At 37.3% G+C, this 20,054-nt stretch overlaps 2 protein-coding genes across 4 annotated transcripts; one reads left to right on the forward strand and one right to left on the reverse strand.

Annotated features, from left to right (window-relative positions):
* Positions 1-1,415: 1,415 nt before the first annotated feature.
* Positions 1,416-12,753, forward strand: tespa1 (thymocyte expressed, positive selection associated 1). Of its 3 annotated transcripts, none has more exons than XM_073852256.1 (11): positions 1,416-1,582; positions 3,255-3,408; positions 3,942-3,984; positions 4,689-4,729; positions 5,108-5,164; positions 6,158-6,197; positions 6,813-6,911; positions 7,516-7,724; positions 7,806-8,731; positions 11,868-11,952; positions 12,347-12,753. In XM_073852256.1, the coding sequence occupies exons 2-11, from the start codon at positions 3,267-3,269 to the stop codon at positions 12,439-12,441; spliced, it is 1,737 nt and encodes a 578-aa protein (XP_073708357.1). In that variant the 5' UTR covers positions 1,416-1,582; positions 3,255-3,266; the 3' UTR covers positions 12,442-12,753. The 3 variants fall into 3 exon arrangements, with proteins under 3 accessions (XP_073708357.1, XP_073708359.1, XP_073708358.1); XM_073852258.1 differs by having other exon boundaries at positions 6,816-6,911; XM_073852257.1 differs by lacking the exon at positions 1,416-1,582 and having other exon boundaries at positions 2,951-3,408.
* A 313-nt stretch (positions 12,754-13,066) lies between these two features.
* Positions 13,067-19,559, reverse strand: tarbp2 (TAR (HIV) RNA binding protein 2). The gene is made up of 7 exons (XM_073851833.1): positions 19,363-19,559; positions 17,890-18,201; positions 17,711-17,780; positions 16,365-16,482; positions 16,153-16,280; positions 15,878-16,070; positions 13,067-14,086 (listed from the first exon to the last, which is right to left on the reverse strand). Exons 1-7 carry the CDS (start codon positions 19,413-19,415, stop codon positions 13,929-13,931), a joined length of 1,032 nt encoding a protein of 343 aa, XP_073707934.1. The 5' UTR covers positions 19,416-19,559; the 3' UTR covers positions 13,067-13,928.
* Positions 19,560-20,054: the final 495 nt, after the last annotated feature.

Consider the following 20,054-nt stretch of genomic DNA (forward strand, 5'->3'; position numbering starts at 1 on the left):
CCAATAAAAAAAACTTTATTTTTAAGAGTGTGGGAACAGAAGCACATAAAAGCTTCAAATGTACAAAAGGTTTAAATGAAAGGAGTTCATTCGATTGAAAAATCTAACGGCAAAAATCAGATTAAGCAATATTATAAATTATTTAGGCTATAATATGGAGAATTAGACAATCTCTTTAGCGAAAAGACACATCTGTCACAGACTCACAGTATATGATTTCCGATCTCAGAAGTAGTGCTATGTAACCTCATAGATAGATTACAAATGGATACATACTGACACCTAGTGTTTCATTACAGCTACAGCAGCAGAGTGCTAGTGTTCTTTAGTTATTCTGTTGTCGGTATTAAATGTTGTAAACGCTATCGCAGTTTAGTTCTACCCTAAATACCCTAATGATATGATTACAATGAGTTATGAAAATGGACATTCTGGTGTTTGAATCAAAACTCCTACATTTTTAAGGAATTTATTCCAGTTCTTAATTAACATTGTGCAACATTAGGTGGCTCACTTCAGCCACTATTTTGGCCTCTTTCATAAACAGACCTTGTTTCATAACATGACCAATTAGAATAGCTCTCATCTCATTTGAGCCTCTTCAGTACTGCTCCCTCTCAAGTCTCCTCTTCCATCCTTCCTTTCTGCTCACCTCTTCTCTAGCTCTTTCCGCAGCTCTTTCACTCTCTCTCTCTCTCTCTCTCGCTCCTCTTCCTACATCTATGCTATTTCTATGCTCTCATCTCTTTTCCCTCCTCCGCATTTCACCTCATCCTCCTATTCCCTGTCCTTTTCCACTACCCACTCCACTCCTTTGAAAAAAAAGGTGCTTCCTCAAAGTTTTTAAGAACACACAAGTATTTTTTAATATTACAAAGACATACACAGTGAAGGAGAGCAAGTCAGGCATATGCTTACTACGCCAAATTGTTGCTTTATGGTTCCTAGTTGTTCAATTCTGGCATGTTGCTGACTCTGACTTACAAGTTCTGTTCTAAGAAGTGAAACAGAGTGACAAGATTTGACTGGGTTAATGGTTAAAGTGAGGGTTATGACACTTTAAATTATATGCGTCAGTTACGGTTTACTGGCAGTTTCACTGATAACTTTAAATGTAACCCTTCTTTCACAGTAAAGCAATGCAGTGACAGATAGCTTATGATAAAAACTAAAATAGTAACTACAAACTAGATTAAAAACTATAGTTTCAGATAGTTTCGTCTCTTTATGCCTCATATCTTGTACATCTGCTATGCTTCAACCACCAAAACTTGCTTTGTAAACGGTGTGTGACAGTATTTCCTACAACAGTGTGTGGCCACAACATAGTTCTCATTCTGTGCTTCACAGCAACACATCTTCCTCCTACCGCTTCCGTCAGTTATAGCGCGTCATGACTGTAACACCAAAGTTTGCGTTGGCGGGCGGCTCAACAATCGATCATGGTTCTCAATCTCCTGTGTGTTATTTTTAGTTATGCGATGGACATCCTTTAAGATGTGAGTGTGAGAGGGATGCAGGACAGCAGAGCGGTGAATTATGCCGTTGCCATGAGAGTGGACTGATCGAGGCACTTTTTAAGGTAGACTCTGTACCGTGATGCGCAGTGGGAACCTCCATCCTTCAGAAAAGACTGTTTAATGATTTTACACTTCCGTATTGCTTTGTGTCCGGCACTTTCAGGCACTCGACTATTTGTATAATAAGCGGCGTTTTTTGTAAATGAAAGTGATATGCTGTGTATGTGTGATTGCTGCTTGCGCGTGATTTCCTTTATAAGGCAATCTGTCTTTGTGCTGTAAATTAGAGAGCGACTGGATGACAGCAGGGTAAGAATTGTGCAGGGTTTGAGGGTATGACGCTTTAATTTAAGCTTGAATCTCTAGGAAGTTAAAAGAAAAGGCTGAATGGGTTTGAAATCTTACGTTTTACATATAGATGTGTTACAATTGAGCTTTTAAACATTTTGGTCAGTACAAAAGTTAGCCAGGGGGCGTATTTTCACTTTCGGTGGGGAGTAATCCGTTCCGCTGTAAAAGTAACGGTAGCAACGCTACATCGCTTGAGCAAGTTTAGTTAGACTAACATTGGCCACAATTTACATAAGAGTGCTTTTCATATTTGTTTTCAGTTTCATTTTTGGTGTCTATTATGCTGCTCATGTTTAACTTTTTTTTTTTTTTTTTTTTTTACCTTCGGTAAAAACATTCGGGCGGTACTGAATGTAAACTATGGCACTAAACTGAACGGAAATTAATAGCAAATTTTGCTGATTATTGCTGCTGAAATTAGTCAATTATTGTTATGTTTTGGGTTGTACTAATCAATCAGACTGGGGAAAATATTTGGAGTACTATAGACTGCCAAAAGTTAACAAATCAAGGAGTGCAAAGTGGCTGGTTTTAGCTGGTCAGCAGGCTGGTTTTAGAGGGGTTTTGGCCACCAGCAGAAACCAGCCTGGCTATTATAATGTACTCACCCCCTTGTCATCCAAGATGTTCATGTCGTTCTTTCTTCAGTCTTAAAGAAATTATGTTTTCCGAGGAAAACATTTCAGGATTTCTCTCCATATAATGGACTTCTATGGTGCCCCCGAGTTTGAACTTCCAAAATGCAGCTTCAAAGGGCTCTAAACCATCACAGCCGAGGAAAGAAGGCTCTTATCTAGCAAAACGATCAGTTATTTTCTAAAAAACATTACAATTTATATACTTCTCAACCTCAAATGCTCATCTTGTCTAGCGCTGTGTGTACTCTGTGTAGAGATCAAAAAGTATATAAATTGTAAATGTTTTTAGAAAATATCCAATCGTTTCGCTAAATAAGACCCTTCTTCCTCGGCTAGGATCGTTTAGAGCCCTTTGAAGCTGCATTTAAGGTGCATTTTGGAATTTCAAACTCGGGGGCACCATAGAAGTCCATTATATGGAGAGAAATCCTGAAATGTTTTCCTCAAAAAACATAATTTCTTTACGACTGAAGAAAGAAAGACATGAACATCTTGGATGACAAGGGGGTGATTACATTATCTGTACATTTTTGTTCTAAAAGTGAACTACTCCTTTAAAGTTTACACAAAATCTGGCAACATATAGGCTTACATTTGCCAGAATTTTCATTTCAGAGTGATTTCATTTGTTTTATTTTTGTGTCTGTTATGCTGCTCATACTTTGCTTTTTTAATGCAATAATGTTTGTCAGCCAGTCTCCAGTTTAGTTCAAATAATCCTGCAAAGTGTTTTATTATGGTATAGGTGGCCACAGGGATGGAGAGTCCTTCTAAGATCGAGCGGCGACAGGCGTGGGCAAGCAGCCACCGCAAGATTACCGTAAGAGATGCAGAACACCGCAGCCCAGCAGCAGAACATCAGCCTCATTTCTCTCTCCAGGATGACGTCTTTGCGGATGGTGAGTGTCAGGTTAATGTTTAACGTTCAGCTGTGTCAAGAGGTTGATAATATGGAAAGAAGCTGCATATCTCATTTCCTCTTAAGCATGTGAATTAAAGCTATAGTGCATAATGCAACCATAGGCTTTACATTTAAATGTTTTATGTTGTAAATGTTTTAATTTGGGAAATATTTGGCTTGAAAGCTGTACTCCTGTTATTGTTATTTAAAATAAGAATCCAAGAACTTTTTGGGACTGTTGTATGCTTTATTTAGTTAGCAAAATACAATCAGATAAAATATGTTGGACAATATATTAGGATAAAATAAAATATAATCAGGTTACTTCTAAAGTAAGCTCACCATGTTATAACTGCTACTGTCAGAGATAAATGACAGACCACAAACAGTGCACAGTTACCAACAGATAAACTCTATTTCCAAAACAGAAAGCTCATTTACACCTCTCCCTCTCTCTCTATCACTCACACACACCCATTTTCAAATAGACAGGCTATGATCATAATGTGCGTCTTTATTTTGTTTCCACAGGATGTTCTGCTGGAAAGATTGAAACCTGGCTTCAAGGTTGTGGGTGAGTGTTTGTGTGAATGCTTTCTATAAATGACAGGCCTTGTGTGTCAGTTGTAATACAATAACAACAAGTGAGTGGAAAACCACAAATGTTCTTAGGTTTATTCGTTGAAGGTCATTCAGGGCAAAAATACGTCAATCTCTGAAAAATCACAAAGTACCTTCACATGAAAGCTTTCATTGAAAAAGCTACATTGTTTTGCTCTATTTATAGATTGTGCTGAGGAAGAATCTGTTTTCAGATTTTTTTTTCCTTTCTGGATCAGGAAGTAGCAGACAAAACTTGACGATATTGTTATTGTTTCTCACCGTTTAGGTTGAAAAAGAGTGTTTTCAGACATATTTCAATGAAAATATATTCTGCAAAGCCTGTATTTTACATATCTAATCACATTCATAGCAGCGGTAGTCCGAACAATATCAACAATGCTTGTAAACTTAAGCAAGCAATAATCTGGTTTCATAAGTCCTTTATTTCTTCTTCGAACTGCAAAATATCTTTCTGACATTTGTTTAATAAGGGCCACCGGAACACATTCTCACAAGATTTGAAAGAAATGCTGTGTACGTGTGTGCCTCTATTTTTATCGCAGTATTTTACTGCATGCCCGCATCCCGCCCACAGACCTTTGCTGATTCACACTTGATAAAAGTGAATTTTTCATTTGTTTTTCCCTTCCCTTTTTTTCTTCACCTTATCTGTAGGAATGAAGCCAATCCTGCCAAAAGCAGTCACCTAACAATAGGTAGGTTGAGTACGATCAAGTTTTCTTAAAACAAAGGAGATGATTCTGATAGAGTTTATGTGATGAAGCTTAAAACCTGTGCAACCAAGAGAGTAGAATTACAAAATATGTAATTTTTACTTATGCAATGAGGCCTACGCAGAATCTATAGGAGTTTTTCACCTTTGCCATGATTATTAAAAGTAGTCTAAAAGCGTGATTAAATTAGTGAACATATTTAATAAACAAACATATGGCCATTCGAATTGTGCTTTTTAGAGACTTCGACTGGTGCAGATTCTGTGCAGGCTGACTAGTGAGTGTTTAATGGCTAGAATAGCCAATTAACCTTTGCTGTGTATCTATATCCTGATACAATTGTAAAATGTAACTCTACAGGCTGTTTGAGGACAGGCACCACCAGCTTTGAGGATGATTTGAGTCTGGGTGCAGAAGGTGAGTAGAAGCAACAGAATAGCAACTGTAACTCAGTTATAATGAAGAAGTGCTGACAGCTGTAAATGTTTTAATTTTATTCAATCACCTTTAACAAACTGTTCTCATTTGTGGAGTCTAAAAGTGTCTGCCAAATGACTAATAATTTCAGACTTTATTTTGATTGCATTCCCCAGGTGTTATAGTCCGTGTCTGTGCAACATATAAATAATGGATAGCTGCTAATTAAAGGCAATTTTATGTGAGACCCTTGTGCTGCCGCAGTGAATTTAAAATATTGGGTTCTTTGTGATCACAAACCTCTTTTTTGAGTGACATCCTCATGTTTGCCAGTAAGGGTCTCATTATTAGTATGATGGCAGTGATTATATACTATACGAAGCGGCACTGCATTTATGTTTGATAGCAAACCTCCCCCTGCATAGAATAATGAGCCACTCTTAAATCGGAAACACAGATGCACAAGGCTATACGCATACAGGTTAGGAATTTAATAAATAAATGTAATTGTAATACGCTACTGTTTAAAGGTTTGGGGTTGGTATGATTTTTTTAATGTTTTTGGAAAAAAGATGCTCACCATAGCTGCATTTGTTTGATAAAAAACAGTAAAATTGTGAAATACTATTACAATTTTAAATAACCATTTTCTATTTTAATTTATTTTTGCAATTTATTCATGTGATGAGCCATTTCTCCAGTCTTCAATGTCACATGGTCCTTCAGAAATCATTCCAATATGCTGTTTTGGCACTCAAAAAACATTTCTTTTTGTTATCAATGTTGAAAACAGTTGTGCTTCCTAATATTTTTGTGAAAATCATGATTTTTAAAGTGTTTTTTAATGAATGGAAAGTTCAAAATAATAGCATTTGTTTGAAATTGAATTAAAATGTACTGAAAATGTACATATTGTGTACATAATCCTGTGTACATAATAATTTTGTAAACATCAGCAGCATTCATTTATACCTGATATTATTTATTTCACAGCTACTGCATTATATGCTGCATCAGGTGCACCACAGTTTAGGTAAGCAGTAGGTTGACTTTGTTGTACCGTTGAGTTACTACCTTCATTCTCTTGCTCAGAGTTACTCAATTATGTTTCTTACCCTAACCTTAAGTTTAAAGGGATAGTTCACCCAGGAATGAAAATGTTGTTCCAAATCCGTAAAACCTTTGTTCATCTTTGGAACACAAATTAAGATATTTTTGATGAAATCCGAGAGCTTTCTGACCCTGCATAGACAGCGACGCAACATGTTCAAGGCCCAGAAAGGTAGTAAATACATCATTAAAATAGTCCATGTGACAAGTGGTTCAAGCTTAACCACTTGTGCGCAACAAAACAAAAACAATGACTTAATTCAACAATTATTCTTCTCTTCTGTGAGTCTCATTTTTTTGTTTACGAGAGTACCACGATGTAGTCATGTAGGTCAGAACGCTCTTGGTTTTTTATCAGAAATATCTTAATTTGCATTCCAAATTCTGTCATTCTGTCATTAATTACTCACCCTCATGTCATTTGAAACGACATGAGGGTGAGTAATTAATGACAGAATTTTCTTTTTTGGGTGAACTATCCCTTTAACCTTAATCCTACCGTAATTTAATATGGTTCCATGAATTGTTTGTATATCAGCAGCACGCCTCAACAAAAGCTTAACCTGCCGTTGTTCAGCATGGGCCAGAGCGTCGCATCCAGTGCTTTCTCAACTGCTACCAACAGGACTGCTTCCAGGTAAGAACATGACTGAAACAGAACACACTGGACAAAATAGTACTACATTTAGGTGGCCTGTTGGATGGAGGTTCCCCACTTAGTGCCTGGCAGGAAATTACCAAAACACTTTCCTCCAGTCTGCATTTTGCTTTCATGCTCAAGATGGATTTGTGTTTCTAATGTGCTTCTGAAGTCAAACTAAATGGTTTGGCAGAGCTAAACAGGGTGGTTGCCTGGTTGCAAATGTAGAGTGATGCATGATAAAGTAGTAAATTTACGCGAGTCGCATGACAACAAGACCCTGTAATATGAATAACCTGTATGTGGAATATAAGTAGGCCACCATCCAAACTGCTCAGTTTTTTTTTCCACATTTTCTGCATTGTTGAGTTCTAACAACAAAATTCTTTGGACTGACATCCTACACCTCTGTTGGTATTTAAAAGCATGAAATTATGCAAAATATTTAATGAGTTAACATGAAAAGGATGAAGAATTAAGGTCTTTGTGAACGGAATTCCGTGGGCATAGATTCCATGCACGTCTACCTGAGTTCACTCTATACTCTTGTTTGGTTTCTCAAATATCTTTCGCTCTTCATGACATCTCAAAAATCCCCCAGTGTGTCTGATGTCCTCCAAATGCGTGCTGAAGATGCAGAAGAGACCCTTTTCCAGCTGGGTTTCGGTTGTGAGGAACCGCAGGTCACTGCCCGCATTCCAGTCCGCTTCTTCAACTTCCCGTCCCAGCTCAGAGGCATCAACTTCCGCCTGTTTCTTGAATCCCAGCTCGCCAGAATACGCCAGGAAGACCCCTGTCTTTCATTAGCAAGTAAGGAATTTAGAGTTTCAGAAAGTTGTTCGTACCACTATTTAAATGTTTTCTCACTGTTCATCCCTGATTTTTGCACAGGTCGTTTCCGACAAGTAGAGGCATTGACGGCAATGGCCAATGCCTTTTATTCCCTCTACTCCCATGTGTCCCGAACGCCACTTCAGAAACTTGCGCCACCCCAGTTAACCTTCACTTCCCCAATTGTGGAGAGGACCATGTCTCGAACTAGTGTCCGGAGTGAACCGCGCTCCCCTGTTGAAAGACTAAAAGACACTATCTCCAAGATGTGCTTGTATACGGGTTCCCGTGGCTCGGACTCTACGTCTCCAAGCAATTCACCTCGTAAACGTAAATGCAGTCTGTCAGATGTAGTTGAGAAAAGTGCAGAAAATGACAATGAAGATTTATGTCTTCAGATGGAAGTAGATGATTTAGACTGGTTTATAGAGAGCAAGAATGAACTTGAGGAGAAGACGTATGGGGAAAACATTGAAAGGACTGATTCCTTGGAGCATATACCTTGTCAGCCACTATCTGAGACGACGAATGAAAATGTTTACAACCTCAGGCATGCATTAGCAGAGTGTAGACCTTGCCTAGAGCCAAAAACAGATGTGGATGTGAAATCCAAAGGTTCTGTTCTCTCGAAAAGCTGCAGCGTTAATGTGGAACCTGTTCCTATCATTGCCCATGATATCATATGCCCTCAGGTTGTTGAATATGTGAATCAGGCACCTTATCGCAGCCTACACACAAATAGCATTGATATGAAAAACTCACCATTTGCACACCGAACGACAATTAAACCTGTAAGACAATCTAATGCAATGAGTTTACCCAAGTCAGATCAGTTATGTCAGATCACAATCACTGGATGGGAGGACGACACCACTCTTTCCAACAGAGACACGCAGGAGCAGAGTTCATCCAACATCAAGAGATACCTAAGCCCGGTGAAACCACTAAACCTGAGCAAACAAGGCAACTCCTTTGAGCTGGAAGAGGTACGCTATCTCTTATCTTTTTAATGTATTTCATATCAAGAGCAGTTGCCCACACTGGTTTACCCATTAGATGTAATTAACAGAGTATTATTCTCTTTATTCCTGAATCAACCTCCAAACTTCCTCTTTGTATTCCACCTCTGCATAGAGATTGTAATGTGACTTGTTGTCATTTATAATGCTGCAAGCATTTGTGCTATTACTTTATGCACTATTACAGTTGCTTATACTTAGAGGGAAAGGATTTCAACAAACTCTAAACCTTAAAGGGACAGTTGACCCAAAAATGAGAATTCTGTCATCATTTACTCATTCCAGAGCTTCTATAGAATACGAAAGAAAAACAGTGAAAAATATGAAAGTGGGGTCCCCACTGGCCTTCACTGAATGTACAAAAACAAACATTCTTCAAAATATCTTTTGTGCAGCGCCGATAGCCTTGTGATCGAATCCCGACTTGAGGACCTTTCCCGAACTCTCTCCCACTTCACTTCCTGTCATTCCTAATCTGTCGTATCACAATAAAGTCAAAAATAACAAAAATAAATCTTAAAAAAAAACAAAAAAAAAAAAACTTTTGTGGGTGTGTAAAATGATGATGGAAGTTTCACATTTGGGTGAAGTTGGGGTTCCATTTGTGCCAAAAATGAACCGACTTGCTTTGTATTACACATTTGTCCTTGTCTACAGTCATTGCCTACTTGTTCAGATAAATTAGTATATGTTGATGTGTATGTCCTTTGCTTATGTTGTATGGTTTTGCTTTCCTTACTGTCATTTTTACTTATGCTCTGTTCTGTGGCCCTTACTGTTGCACTTACTGAGTGCAGTGTTTTAGGTTCGCTATTCATAGTGCAAAAACATAAAAAAAGGTCAAATCATTCACTAAAATGAATTGTTTTTACGAGGTTATAGTAACTATAACCTTGTAAAAGTACTTTATTCTATTATTTTATAGAAAAAAGCAGATATTATTTTCAAATCCCAGTTTCTATAGTAGGCTATATTCCTAGTGATTTCTTACCAATATGTCCATTCATAAATGTAGTGTACAATATCATTTTATGAAAAATTACTGTACTTCACTGAAAGTTTTTTTTTTTTTTTTTTTACATTTCGAAGGGTGTTACTAGTGACCACACTGACTTACTGCAGGTGATATTTTGCCAATACGTCCCTTCATGTATGTACAGTACGGTATTATTTGTGACTCTTGACCACAAAATTAGATTTATACGTCATATGAAAACTCAATAAATATATTTTCCATTGATGCATGCTTTGTTAGGATATAATATACAACTATTATACTATTATACTAAAATCTGACAGTCCAAAAAAAAAAATCTAAATATTGAGAAAATCACCTCTAAAGTTGTCCAAATGAAGTTTTTACCTATGCATATTACTAATGAAAAATAAATTTTTGATATATTTACAGTAGAAAATTTACAAAATACCTTGATGGAACATGATCTTTAATTAACATCCAAATGATTTTTTGCCATAAAAGAAAAATCTATAATTTTGATCCATGCGTTCTGTTGGTTATTGCTACAAATATACCCGTGCTACTTATGACTGGCTTTGTGGTCCAGGGACACATTTTAGAAAAAAATTACTATAATTCACCAGTTTTTTTTTCTGTGTTCCAAAGGTTGTAGTACATTACTAGTGACCAGACTGACTTGCTACAGGTGAGAGATTGTCAATGCATCCTTTCATATATGTACAGTACAGTATTAAGGGTACAGTAGCATACTGGGCAGTCGTGGCCTAATGTTGGACAGGTCCAGCAGGGATTGTAGGCTGGGGGAGTGAATGATCAGTGCTCTTTCCATTCTCAATACCAATACTGAGGTGAGTGCCTTGAGCAAGGCACCCAACTGTGTGTGCAATTGGATGAGTTAAATGCAAAGCACAAATTCTGAGTACGGGTCACCATACTTGGCCACACATCACGTCCTTTCCTTTTTTTCCTTTCCTTCCTTAAGACGACAAACAGAACAACAGTAAGGACGTCAGAAAAATATGACATAAACAGAGGATGTACACATCAACATATACTAATTTATCTGAACAAGTAGGTAATGTGTAGTATATAGCACAAAGAAGTCGGTTCATTTTTGGCACAAATAAAACCTCATACATCTCATCCATGTTTTTCGGACATGATTTTCCCCTAACCAGTCAACAACAGTAGTATCATAGCATCACTTTGGCTTGGCTTATTTGTCTTAGGCCAGAAAGCAACATGCTAAAAACCACAAAGAATACGATAGCAAATGCATAGCAAACTAGCATTGAGGCAGCATGCTTTGTAAAGAAAAACACATTAACATACTAATACATTAACCTACTAATTTATCTAAACAAGTTGGCAATGACTGTAGACAAGCACAAATGTGCAGTACAAAGTACAAGGCAGTTCATTTTTGGCACAAATGGAACCTCATACATCCCTACATCCATTTCATAAATAAAACAGATCAACACAGTATACTAATCTATCTGAAGTAGGCAGTGACTATAGACAGGACAAATGTAGAGTACAGAGCACAAAGCAGTTAGTTCATTTTTAGCACAAATGGAACCTCATACAGCTCTAGGGTGAACTGTCCCTTTAAGCTTTTAACTGTAACATGTATTTCATCCATGTTTGTGTTTCAAACATGAATGATGCCTCAAACTTACAATTTTACCCTAACTAGTGAACAACAGTAGTATCATAGAAACTTTGGGGTTGGCTTATGTGACTTTGGCCAGTAAGCAACATGCAAAAAACCACAAAGAACACAATAGCAAACTAGCATTTAATCAGCATGTTTCATAAATAAAACACATCAACACACAGTATACTAATTTATCTGAAGTAGGCAGTGACTGTAGACTAGGATAAATGTATAGTACAAAGCAGTTGGTTCAGTTTTGGCACAAATGAAACCTCATACAGCTCTAGGGTGAACTGTCCCTTTAAGCTTTTAACTGTAACATGTATTTCATCAAGTTTGAATGATGCCTCAAACTTACAGTTTTACCTTAACTAGTGAACAGCAGTAGTATCATAGAATCTTTGGGGTTTGTATACTCCAGCATTGTGTTGTGGCATGATCATTAAGTATAGGTTTCAATTCAGGTTCACAGTGCAGAGGAAGAGGAAGCCACTTCATCAGAATTCTGCTCCACTGTCAGATTGTCTGTTTCGACGCATCACCACAAATGTAAGTAACATGAGTAGTCCTTATCACGATCAGGCAAATTTCAACCACTAATTTGACTAATTCTTGATCAGTTTAGCTAAATAAATTCAGCTGAACAGCTGATAATCAACTAAATCAGCCTTACAAGTTCACAGAAAGCAGCATGTGTTAACGCAGTGATAGAGGGAGGTGTTTTGCTGACTTGTTAAAAACACATCACCCGTGGTAAATTTCAAGAATTTGGGCCAGCTGATCTTGTCTGCCTTATCACATTTCAAGGAAACAACCTAACAGGAAGTAGCAAGAAAAATAGCATACTATCGCTTTTTTGGTTCACAGTTAGTTGAAGCTGAATTGTGTGCTTTGACTATCTAAAACCATCAGCTTTTTAACACATTGTGTTTCTCTTTCCCAGCATCGCCCCTACGAGGGGACAGTTTTCAGTCCGACAGCAGTGGATATGCTGAAGAGGATGTGCACCATTCCCTCCTAACCCCGGAGAAAACGTAACATCAAATCTCAGGCTAATGAAGCATGGAGTGTCTACTCATACCCTAAGTCAACATTAAATGCTGTTTGCAGAGATAATAGCTTGCATAGATAAGCCATGCACAAGGAGCATGTATGAATGTTGCTTTCATATTGACTTTACTGTGAAACTATCAGCCTAGAATGATGCATATAATCTGGTTTTGAACTAGTTGTATTTGCATTAGGCTTCTAATTTGTGCACTTTTTGGTCTTCTTGTTGCAATTTATGAAATGCTGTACATATTGGCTTTATTTGTAATTCCACAATGGTAAATATAATAAATAATTTATTTGAACTATTTCATTTTGGTAGACTAAGGAGGTGACTAAGAAACCAAAAATATTGATTTAAACACAGAACTGTTGTCCATAAGAAAAACTTTAATTCTAATTGAAACCAAATATGTGAACAAGCTCAGTTTCTGCTTTTGTTTGAAACCAATTTGTACCACAATGCAAATACATGCACGCTTCTTCAGATCATCTACTGACATTAAAAGCTAACCCTGTCGCCCCCTGGAGGCATGCTAAGTAAGTACAACACAACCACATGTTTGCAATACATGCAAACTTTAGCTAAATAACAAATGACTAAATGCCAAAATATGACAATGTCAATTTCAAGTTTATTGTTCAAGATAACATATTCAGTACATTACAGATTCACCAATTTGGTACAAATTACATCAGTTGCCACACAGTCACGTACTACTGTTGTTGGTCATATACTATTATACTGAATATATGAACATTTCAGTCTTTGCCAGTCCAAATGTAATGATGAAGCCTGTGAGGCAGGAACACATACACAGAGGTAGATATTTACCACAAATTGTCAGGCCCATGTTAAAAATTATATTATAGTTTAATAGACTTTATTTTACAAATACAATCTATTAAGCACAATTAATGTTAATGATAATAACTACCACTAAAATATAATGAAAATAAAAATGTACAAAAGTGAAATATTTACAATTAAAAAAAAAATCATGCTGTCTGTAGATTCATCAAGGTCACAAAGCAAATCATCTATACCACAATTTTAATTAGGGAAAGTTAAAAGGCGAAGACTTTCAGGCAAAGCTCAGTTATTCGTGAAGAAATAAATATGACTTTTTCCAAATGAACCGCAGAGATAAATTCACTCACACCGAACACCTGTGAACCTTTGTCCTCAGGTTTCAGATTAATAGTGTCCTCTGCCTTTGTTCAGAGGCACTGGGAAGCAAAAGTACACACATTTAGTGTCAAATTCAAGGTGAAAATTAGGCAATCAGTATGTCCTCCAACTGATTTCACAGCTGGTAGCAGTAAGAACTCGTGCACCTACTGCGTCAAACAAACAAGGCCCTCATATTACACAACTGGGGGCAGAAGAGGTAATCTTCAATTCACCTGATTTTCCTATTTTCCTCTAGGTAGAAAAAGAAACTAAAATGTTACAGGAGAGCTGTTACTGTGGTTTATTTCCCCCCTGCCATGATTTTGAGGTACTGAAGGGCGTTGTGGGCAGCGCTGGCACGTGCTGCATCCAGACTGGAGGCGAATCCGTGGCAGACGGTAATGGGTTGTGTGGACAACTCCACCAGACACTGGTAAAGGCCACTCAAACTGCGCTCCTCTGAATAAACAAGTCCAAAAAATAGTCAGTTTCTACAAATGTAAGAAAGCACTACAGATTCTCGCTTAGTACTTAGTAGGGATGCATTGAAATGAAAATTCTTGGACGAAGGCGAACAAAATTACACACTGGGCCGATTACCGAACAAGATCTTTCAGACATTATAGCCTACCAACAAAGCACCTTTGGCCATTTTTAAGACCCCTTTTTGAAACAGGCATGTGTTTTTAATGTACAAATAAATGCAGCCTTGCTGAGCAAAGGAGCATGTTATAATAAATGTATTAATAGAGCTGTTGTAATGATTGTTATCCTTATTTTTGTGTTACTTTTCTATTTTATTTTACAGAACAACAGCAAAATTACAATACTAACATTTATGAATGTTGACTTTTATTTTGCCGGAAACCCGCAAGAAGATTTCAGTACTACTTTTTACTGACAGAAGCAGATTTATGAATGATTTCCCCTCACACCTTGGACTCTTGAACCCTGGCTAACAAGCTCATCTGTGTATTAGAAAACAAAGTTCTCTATTTTATTTACTAATGGTTTAAGGCCATTTCACGATTTCAGTCATCATACAGTAACCAGCAACAACCACCCCTTTCTCTTCTCATGGACGACATGCGATGCTATACTAAACAGTCTCTCGCTGTTAGTGCTTGTAAAGATTTTTGTCTTTCTTTGACAGTTTTAAATGCTTCCTCACTGCGGACATGTTTGCTGCATTAGTGTGCGCCTCTATTTGATCGTGTCACGTCATTGTTCGGTATAATTTACAGTGCCTTGCAAAAGTATTCATACCCCTTCATTTTTTTCACATTTTGTTTTGTTGCAGCATTATGTTAAACTGCTTTAAATTAGTTTTTCCCCCACATCAATTTACACCCCATACACCATTATAACGACAAAGGAAAAACCAGATTTGCAAATTTTACAAATTTATTAAAAATAAAACACTGAAACAAGTACATTGCATAAGTATTCATACCCTTAACTCAGTACATAGTTGAAGCACTTTTACAGCCTCAAGTCTTTTTGGGTATGATGTGACAAGCTTTGCACATCTGCATTTGGCAATTATCTGCCATTCTTTGCCTCTTCACCTTTTCACCTCTCAATCTCTATTAGCTTTGACAGCATTTTCTAGAGTCCTAGTTGTTCCAATCGTCTTCCATTATGGATAATGCTTCTGTGAACCTTCAATGCAGCAGATTTTTTTTTCTGAACTCTTCAGATATGCTCTGATATGCATTTTCAGCTGTTAGACCTTTTCTGAGAAGTGTGTGCCTTTCTAAATCATACTCATTCAAATGAATTTGCCACAGTTTAACTCCACTCGACGTGTAGTAACATCTAGAAGCAATATGAATGCTCCTGAGCTAAATTTCGAGTGTCCCAGAAAAGGGTATGAATACTTATGGAAAGGGATCTTTTCAGTTTTTTTATTTCTAATAAATTTGCATAGTTGTTACAAACCTGTTTTGTCCTTTGTCATTATAGTGTATGAGATGTAGATTGATGTGAAAAAACGGTCATTTAAAGCAGTTTAACATAATGCTGCAACAAAACGCGGAAAAAATGAAGGGGTATGAATACTTTTTGCAAGGCACTGTATTTTGCCTTTTTGCTTATTCGAACACCGAAAGAATTTTTTTTGCCATTTTCCGCCGACAATTTTGGTTGCCAAACATTCGGTGCATCCCTAGTACTTAGTAATCAAAATATCTTTATTCTTTTAAAGCACTTAAATAATCATGTGCTTGTTAGACTAGGCTTGTATCTCACCTATGTCCAGGTAGCTGACATCAAAGCGTTGTTCCTCAGAGAGCTCGCTAAGGAGAGAACAAAAATTGGAGTCAGGCTGGCCCAGAGGATGACAGCGCAACTGTAGGATCTTCTCCCCGGCTGAGTTCCGCAGAGAGTCCCAAGTGCAGCCGAGACCTTTAGACTTTCCTCCCTCTAGTCTGCCACCCATTTGCTGTTGAAGAAAGATTAATTTTTAAACAGCCATATTCATAAAAACAGTCTTAAACCAGTCATAAAACCACTGCACGTCTTACCATACTGAAGGTGTCATCTTCTGCTTCGGCTTCATGGCTGCTGCGCATGTCCACTGGTACGTCATGAATACGAGAGAGCATCTTTGCTGCCGCATTTCTTTTAGCAAGCTTTTTTGATGTGCCGCTACCTTAAAAACAAGATTAAAGCATTCAATATTTTGAATGAACTGCATATTTAAAAATAATCACTATAGGGGAAAAAAAGGTTGTACCTATCTCAACAAATCTCTCCACCCTGCAGGTCATTGTAAACTCTTTGCGGTGTGCAGGTCCAGATTCTTGAGTGACTGTGTACTCGGGTAAACGCCAGCCTTTCTGCACTACTAGTTCCTGTGGAAATTGCATTTTTAAGGACAATAAATATAAGCTTCATGAAACTGGCATCAAAAATATATATTTGTTATGACTAATAACAAAGGTACAAAATTTACATACACCTTGCAGAATCTGCAAAAGTAATTATTTTACTCAAATAAGAGGGATCATGCAAAATGCATGTTATTTTTTATTTAGTACTAAACTGAATAAGATATTTCACATAAAAGGTGTTTACATATAGTCCACAAGAGAAAATAGTTGAATTTATAAAAATGATCCTGTTCAAAAGTTTACATGTGCTTGATTCTTAATACTTTGTTGTTACCTGGATAATCCACAGCTGTTTTTTTTTTTGTTTAGTGATAGTTGTTCATGACAGTTTGTCCTGAACAGATAAACTGCCTGCTGTTCTTCAGAAAATCCTTTAGTTCCTACAAATTATTTGTTTTTTTAGCATTTTTGTGTATTTAAACCATTTACCAACAATGACTGTATGATTCTGAGATCCATCTTTTCACACTAAGGACAACTGAGGGACTCACATGCAACTATTACAGAAGGTTCAAACGCTCACCGATGCTCCTTTTGAACAGAATGAAGATGTGCACATTTTTCTTATTTTGCCTAAATATCATATTTTTCATTTAGTACTACATAAGATACTTGCATGTTTCCCAAAAGACAAAATAAGTTGAATTTACCCTGATCTTCAAATTCCAAAAATGTGCATCGTGTTTCCTTCTGGTGCATCAGTGAGTGTTTGAACCTTCTATAATAGTTGCATATGAGTCCCTCAGTTGTCCTCAGTGTGAAAAGATGGATCTCAAAATCGTACAGTCATTGTTGGACAGCACAGATTTTTGCCCTAATTTGCAGTCTAGATGCATCAACAATAGTTGCCAAGAAGTCAGAGCCAGTCTGCAGGTTTTGGGCGGTCTAAGTTGACAGATTTTACAGAAAAAGTGTATGATGGGCACAGATGGTTTCAGACCTTGTAGGAGGATATTATTGAAAATGTTTCATATTTTTGAGGGCTTTTAGATTGTTGTTTAATTCATGTGTCGCCTAGAAAGACATGTTTTTACCCAAGTTTGTTGTTTTTGGCACGACTTGAATAAGTTTGATTCTCAGTCATTTAGTGTACAATGGCCAGTTTTTCCTCTTTAACCATTTACAAGTCGCAAGTGTAAGGTGCCTAGTTATTTAAAATCTGTTACGATTTTGAAATGTATGTCATTACCTGCAAAGCTCCGACTGGATTGCACTCAGCTTGTTGTGTTGAACTGGATGATTTCATCTCTGACTGAGGACTAAAACACATTTTGACAAAAAAAAATTACTAATTAAAAAAAAAAAAAAAAAAAAAACAGTTTTCAGAAAGCAGAACTTGGGCAAATGGGCACTTAATCTGATCTTTACCATTCTCCCTCCATATCCATCCCGACAAACCCTTCTCCCTCCATCCCATTCACTTCGATCCCTCCCAGCATTCCTCCTTTTAGCATTTTCAGGGCAGCTTCGGCAGCTTTGTGCTTGGCAGCTTTCTTGCTGGGGCCCTGGCCGGTGCAGTTGATGTCTCCCACAGACACGCGGAAGGTGAAGTTGGGCTGGTGGGCCTGACCCTCAGCCTTCAGCAGGTCGTACACTGGAGTCTTGCCTATCCGCGTTCCATATTCCTGCAGCAGACTGATGGGCGTCTTTCCGGGGTTCACAGCCAGCATTTGCTCAATACTGTGAACAGAAAAAAACTATTCAGGTAAGTTTTTAATAAATAACTCAAAACTATACTTTGAAAACCACTTTGTGTTAAATAATAACAGTACAAGCTCAAATAAATGTCATTTATCAAACCATGCTGTCAACAATGAGACGCCGAAGAATCAGAGTCATTTCCAAGGAATTTTGAATCAGATTTTTGGTCTTAAAAAGGAAGTGAGGGCATTTTGGGACATCGTTGATTCGAATGTTCTATGTAAACACGAATTTAACAATTCGATTATGTAAGGGATAATGTACAGGCAGCCGGTAGTTATAGCAGAAATAAGCCCCGACAGTGTGATCAGGACCCGACGCGAAGCGGAGGGTCTTGTATCACACTGAAGGGGCTTATTTCCCGATAACTACAGGCTGCCTGTACATTATCCCGCTTATTACACGGCTACTTGCCACATAAGGAAAAAAACTAGACATGAATATGAATTTGAAATCTTTTATTGGCATATTTGTTTTGAATTAACATTTTTATCCTTCCGCGAAACGATATAGTACCACGTGACTAACATTAAAACTATGTACGTTAGTAAGACAATTTAAATAGATTAATGTCGAAATTTTCCATTGTTAAATGTGGTTGTCCAGTGTTTGTCACAAGATGGCGCCAAACGGTAATCTTTGTTGGCACGGAGGGATTTTAAACATACAAGTAGTACCGGCTATGCGTTATTACTTTGGAGCGGTGATTATTTGAAAAGAAGGAACCTGCAAATGTCTCAACTGACCAATCAGAATCAAGCATTCCAAAGAGCCGTGTAATAAAAAGTAATACTAATCAAGATATCGATTTAGACGTTCGAATTAGTAATTAAAAATTAAACATTCGATTTCGACCTTTTAATTTAAATCAAAAGGTATTTAAATGTTTCATTCGAACAGTGATTGTAACGTTCGATTTAGAAAGTAACTTACTTCTATAAGAACATTGATTCAAATGTCAGTTGAGAGATGATTCGAACGTTCAGTTTACACAGTGTTTCGAAATAACGGTTTTAGTGATTCGAAGTAGAACTTTGCAAACGTTGTAAAGCAGGAAACACTAGGTATGTTTGTGTTGTCATTTAAAAAACGAAGTACATTTGAAAATTCAGCTAACAGCCGGTCGGTGGTTCATTTTACCTGGTATACCCAGAGTTTCTCTTGCCGTTATCCGGGCTTTTCTCGTCGTTCATTCCCCAATAACAGATAGAGAGCTGACTTGTTTCGGACTGCAAAACCCCCCCGAGGTAACTGTAACCCCCCTGATTTCATTAATAGGTTTCCGTGCGGGAAGGACTGAGGCACGAGGAGACCGTAAACCCCTCTCTCTCACACCGTCCCGCATCACACAACACTACCGGACTGAATTATGAAACAGACCAGAAGTGCGGCCAACAGTTTTCAAAATAAAAGTCTCGACGTTGACAAATGCAACGCAGCCTGTCAAAAACATGCCCGGGCCATATTTCGCCCTTAATAATAATAATAATAATAATAATGATGCATTAAAATAATGTAAAAAATTAATATTTGAGATAAGAACCAGAATCATAATTGAGGATAATCAGAATTTCGCACGGTAAGTTGAAAAGTAAAACATCCAAAACAAGTTTTGTCTCATGAAAACATCAATAATTTAAAATATCTAAAACAGGCTAAAAATGTGCTCTTTTTTCTTTTTATGGTTAATGTTGTTTTCAGTAAAACATAACCTGAGTAAACCATTCAAATTCCACCCTTTCATATTATTCTTGGTTCTTGGTTTATTCTCATTTATCACTTTTTTTTGTCATAACAGCACAAAGAGAAAAACTGTACACACTCAAATTTCA

The sequence above is a fragment of the Garra rufa genome, chromosome 12, assembly GCF_049309525.1.
Source record: "Garra rufa chromosome 12, GarRuf1.0, whole genome shotgun sequence".
NCBI lineage: Eukaryota > Metazoa > Chordata > Actinopteri > Cypriniformes > Cyprinidae > Garra > Garra rufa.